The 6,000-nt window shown below is 33.1% G+C and overlaps 1 protein-coding gene across 1 annotated transcript in view; it reads right to left on the reverse strand.

Moving 5' to 3' along the window:
* EMC2 (ER membrane protein complex subunit 2) overlaps window positions 1-6,000 on the reverse strand; it is a 74,149-nt gene that overhangs the window by 21,311 nt on the left and 46,838 nt on the right. The window contains exons 8-9 of the mRNA XM_072603279.1: window positions 4,810-4,891; window positions 3,723-3,833 (exon numbers count right to left, since the gene is read on the reverse strand). Coding sequence (XP_072459380.1) covers window positions 3,723-3,833; window positions 4,810-4,891 — 193 coding nt within the window. The remainder of the gene's footprint in view (window positions 1-3,722; window positions 3,834-4,809; window positions 4,892-6,000) is intronic.

The raw sequence follows: 6,000 nt of genomic DNA on the forward strand, positions 1-6,000 counted from the left end.
GTTGGCTATCCCTTCCCGTTTTGTTTCATGTGCAAATTTGATGAGTATATGTAATAGTAATTTAAATGGAAAGATCTTTCTCATTAATTAATAGGCCCATATAATCTGCTTAAATTGCCTGGAAGCCTGGGTCACATGTGTGGGAAGAGCTTGCTGAAGAGGCGGAACAGGAAAGGTGAAGCAGAACCAGGAGGAAATGAGTAAGTGAGTTCAGGTCAGAGGGGATAGAACACGGGCCAACTGACACATTGTGACAGTTGATAGAGAGAAGGCCGTGGCTGAGGGAGGGGAGGTTTGAAAATGGCTTTGCCCTCTGCTGTGAACATGTTTATTAACTTCTTTGTCACCACGATGGATTTTGCTTTCTGGTTCTGGGATTTGGCTTTTTAGTGTTTAAATAAATGTTTTTCTTCTGCCTTCTATTTGGAGAGTCTTTTATATTTTGCAACTGAGAACTATGCTGACATAGTCACCACCAGTGCTGTAAATGTTGCCTTGGTGATACAGCATATCTTTCATAACAACCAAATCATTATATAAATGTCAAATAGCACAGAGGCAAGCACAAATCCCTGGGGAACTCTCCAGACTTCCTGTCATGGTGACATTAAACCATTAACAACCACTCTTTGAATCCAATTATTAAACAAACTTTGAATCCATCGAATTATACGGCCACATTAATCCATCTTCTCCACAAAGATAATCTGAGTTATTTAAGCAAATGCTTTACTAAAAACTAAGGCAAACTATATCGAAATCATTCACCTAACATCCTAGATTAGAAACTATCAAAAAGAAAGAAAAGATTAGCCAGGAATGACCTGTTTTTGAAGATCCTCAATTTAATTTTTTAAAACAATTTTTGCTGCCTTTATCTTTCCTCACCAGTTTCAGTTCATTCTCACCACTGCTACATATCATTAGTATTCCTATCACTATTTTTACAGAATCATGATATACCATATTCATCCCCTATTACATGAACTTGTTCCTATCTCCTACGCACATCTTTAAAAAATCTAAGTTGCTTGGTGATTTCTTTGTCCATCAATTTGGTTTCTTTATATACAATTCTTCTTTTTCTTCACTGAACCTGAAATTCTGGAAACATGAAGGGAAACAATCTTGAAAGTCTCCCATTCCTCCTGTACTGACTTTAGCCTACTATTTAGAGTTATTTCATATTATTCTTCTTTATATATTTATATCCTAGTTAAATTATCCTTCTTGCTGTTCCCTGAACTGCCCATTTCATTTCCTGCCTCCAAAGCTTTGTACAGGCCCCCTGCCTAAAACATTCTTCCCTCCTTATTTATCTGTGTATATGATATATGACCACAGTAAAACATATCTCTCCATATCATCTTTGCCTTTGTTATACATAACACTTAATACAACGCCTTGCACACATCAGACAATAAATGCTTACTAAATCTAATGGTATGGTGAATCTTAGCCTTCCAAAAAAAAGAGCTGAATTATCAAAAAAACAGCCTGGAATTTTTATCACATTAGAGTGATGATTAGCCATAAGTGAGAACCAGGGACCATAGACTGAAAAAGGCAAGTCAAGCAGTCTTCACAGCAACCTGTGAAACATGGGTCATTTTTCCAATTCTTTTACAACTGAGATTGCTACCCTGATTACTGACCAACCCCCACACTATACCTCAAAACACCCCCCCCCCCCCAATATTTCTCTGACTTGTTCTACTTCCCAAAAGGAGGCCTTTTTTCTCTTATAATGAAGATAACTTCATCTCATCTTAATGAACAGGTTCATATGCTTTAGGAAATAACTTGCTGTAGTCAAAACAAACAAAAATCCCCAAAAACATCATCAGCTGGGAGCCAATATATTAGCAAGGAAATTCATTGCACTTAACTAGGTTGGTCTGGGGATGGCAGTATCTTATTTGAATATTGTGTCATTAGTCCCATCTCAAAGAATTTCTACCTGGGTAAGATGTGTCAGGGCTTATGTACTGTAGACATAGTCTTCCAAGGGAACTAGAGCAACCTCTGTATGAAGATGAATCAAAAGAATATGACTTTAATAGAATTTGCCAATCATCCTCCAAATCTCACTAGTATAGCTACTTTATTCTCTCTACCAGTACACACATCAACTTCTATACATCTGAGTCTTTGTCCATATTTTTATACAAATCCTCTGTGAAAAATGCGTTCCATGCACTAGAGAACTTTCTCTTCTTTTAACATTTTGTGAGTGACAGTGTAGTTCTTGGGTTGCCCATTTCTTCTTTTTCACTATCACTATAAGACCAACCAGTCTCCTTTACTTTATCATGCATATCTGTTAAGTGATTTCTGGTCAAGTCAATTTTGGCAACATACTGAAGACACATACTCATATATCTTCCAAATGCTCTTTGTGTCACTAGCTACTACTGGCTAGTCTTCCAATGACAGCAAAATTTGATTTTAAGTTTAATTTTTTTCATTGTAAAATGATAGATGATACCTTCTAAGATTCAAAAGAACTGCCAGCTTCCACCTCCTCAGTAGCTAGGATTAAAGGCATATACCAACCATCATGCCTGGCTTAAAAAATACTTTTAAAATTTCTTTCAATTTAGTCCAGCAAGATGACCTTCAAAATTCCATCAAAAGGTTATAATAAACCCAACTTACAAGGAACCTGTAGTTGAGAGGTAAGTTTTTTTTAAGCCTTTTATTTTTTTTCCTTTTAAAGCTCAATAAGTCTTATCTCATCTCCAAAAAAAAGATCTCCACCAACAAAGCCAATAATGCTTTGTCATTTCCACATAATTAAGGGTTTTGAATCTGAAATAAGACATTTAACAACCTATGTGACCATGAATAAGTCACTTAAAATCTTTGAGCCTTCTTTTCTTCATTTGTAAAACTAGGGGATTGAACATCATGACTAAGGAGGAGCTCTACGTGTTCCATTTGTTTCCTAACTACATAAGGTCTTTGAGGGCTGATTCCACATTTTATATCTCTTGGCATCCTTGACAATACATAATAGAATTCCTGTGATTCATTGAGTCTTCTCTAAGTTCATCTTTTGTCTATATGTAATCAAACAGAAAGAGTTTACTATATTTTCCCAACATAAAATCAATCTTATTCTGTTAAGAAAAATGGAATACAATATGCCTTTAAAAATCTATTTATTTAGTACATGACCTCAAGAGAACAACTTTGACTTTCAACATAGCAAGTTTTACTTTTATGGAAAAGTATCAAACTGCTCGATTTACTTTTATATGTTTGTATTACATATATGCATATATACTTAACTAAAATTGCACTAAAGTTTCTGGGCCATTCTGTGTGTGTGTGTGTGTGTGTGTGTGTGTGTGTGTGTGTGTGTGTGCGTACACACATATATATATGTATACACACACATATGTGTATGTATTTGTGTGTGTACACTCATGTACAATGTTCACTCTAAATTATATAACTCATTTTAGTTTTAAAGTTTAGCTAAAACTAATCTGTGAAACTGTGAAAAATTATTAACAATGAAAAATTATCTGTTTTATCTAAAATTTAAAAATTATTAGAATTTCAAATCATTACACATATTTAAACTATAATGAAGATCAAAACCATGCAATCAGTAACTAAATGAAGAAAAGGTGTAGGAGGTGACTGTAAAGAATAGTTAATGGATTTTAAATGACATTTTCTTAAAATAACGTTTAGCATGCACCTCAACTCACCATGTAAAGTCCAAAAAGAGCTCTCATGTTTCTGTTGTTCAGTTTCAATGCCTGTGCAAAATATTTTCTTGAAAGTTCGAGATTCTCAAGTCCACCTTGCGTATATTTAACCTGTTAAAATTGTAGATGGTTGAAATCTGTTTATTTTACTACTTTGAAATATAGCATGTTTCATCATACCATAGGAATTACTAATTGCAGTAGTTAGATACTTCATATTCAAGTCCAGATGTTAAAGGAACTCATCTTAAGATTGTTAGGACTAATCTAAATTTTAAATTCTATCTGATGCATAACAAGACAAAGTACAAGTCTATGAGGAATTTGATCTTTTTTTTTTGATCAAATGCTTAAAAAAAAAAGACCCTTTCAGTAAGAAAAAAGGGCATAATAACTTCAAATGATGTATTTGCAAAAAAAGGAAAAATCAAAGTGCAGCATTGCATTTAATTTTCTGCTACTCAGGACTCTTCAACAGCACAAAAAAATGCAGTTTTAGATATGAAAGTGTCCTGTAACAATTATTTTTATTACTGAAGCGCTTCAGCCAAGCTTCAGTAATTACATTTCTTTTATAATTTTTCTTGTGTAGGGACAGAATTAGAACATCACCTCAGAAACTGACTGCTAGTCATACTCAAAACAAATATCATCTGTACAGTAGCATGCAAATAAAATTCATCTTCTTACCCCCAGAGATTTGCCAGAAACAGACATGAGAGAGAAAAAAATCTTTGTCACCTTTTTAAAATCCTCACAGACTTAGAAAAAGAAATGTTACAAATTAATTTTGAAAAAGTCCAAGTATGTAATTAATACCAAAGTTTTTTTTAAATACTTTTAATGAAAAAGTCACCACTTCAAATATTAATTAGGAATTTAAAATTTTAAGCCTAAAACTAAAACTTCATCAGATGATTTTAAAAAATCACATCCTTATCTAACAATCACAAAAAGTATCATTTCAAAAGAATAGCTTTTAATTCCTTCAAATTATGCAACAGTAATGAAAACAGAATCACTATTAAAATAAAGTTAAAAAACACTTTGGCAAATTTAATTATTACAACATTAAAAAAACACTTACTTCAGCAAACTGCTGACAGTATAAGTGGTTGTGTGGATTAGTCATCATAAGTTCTTCCAAACAAAAGGCAGCTTTTGCATAGCTGATGAATATCAAAAACAGAAATTAGTTCATCAAAAACTGCTGAAAACAGTAGACTGTCTGCAACTTAAAATAATTAACAGCAATTTTTGCCATCATATTAGCTATCATTTCATTCTCAAAATTCTTATAACTAAGTCGATTCAATTAATTAATTCTAGAATTCACAAAATTTTAATTTTTTTAAAAAAAATCTTAAAAGTAAGCAAAATGCACTCTAGTCTTTAAATATATGTATTAAAGACATCAGACCAGATGCCAAAAAACAGAACAGATATTCCAACAAGTGATAGACAGAATTGTTATAAGTGCTTCTAAAGAGATAACTACAATATAACTCAACATATAGTTTATCTTCAATTTCATATATGAAGCTACTATTTAGAGGAAATCCTGATGAACATGAGTGCCACAAGACCTGACACGTTGGAAAAGAGAAGATGGCTCCTTTACAACCAAAAGAAAAGACTATATTCTTTTTATATTTTGCCAATATGTAAATAAAAAATGAAATCAGAATATGCCATCTCAAACATTCTGATGGCTATGAATGAAAAAGATAAATTACTTGTCACCTTTCTCCACTGTTTGATCTACTCAAATTTCAAATACAGAAATACAGATTCCATATCCACATCAATGAAAAAGTGCTGGTAGTAGTGGAGAAAGTGGAGAAAGTATCCACAAAAATATTAAAACCAAGAGCAAGAGTAACTTTTTTCTCATTTCATGGATGAAGAGAGATTTCCAATACTCTGTCCTTCACCTTCTAATGCAAAGTATCTGGATCATAACATACTACCTATTCACAGAAAAAAAAAGCAGTGGAAGGGTACACAAGATTTCGGGGCTAAACTGGCTTAGTCATAGTCATGACTATGGTTCCTGTTCAGTATAAATCCAAGTCAGTATTTCAAAGTACCTCAAAAGAGATTACTGCAATACTAACAGAAGGGAGTTAAAAAATATGAATTTAACCATTTTTAAACAGCTATATGCTATGTCTGTATCTCTCTTATATAAATGTGGCTCCTTGACAGAAGGGACTGTTACTGCCTTTCTTTCTATCTGTAGCACTTAGTACACTGTGTGCTGGCACACGGCAAATGT

Source organism: Notamacropus eugenii, chromosome 4, assembly GCF_028372415.1.
Source record: "Notamacropus eugenii isolate mMacEug1 chromosome 4, mMacEug1.pri_v2, whole genome shotgun sequence".
Lineage (NCBI taxonomy): Eukaryota > Metazoa > Chordata > Mammalia > Diprotodontia > Macropodidae > Notamacropus > Notamacropus eugenii.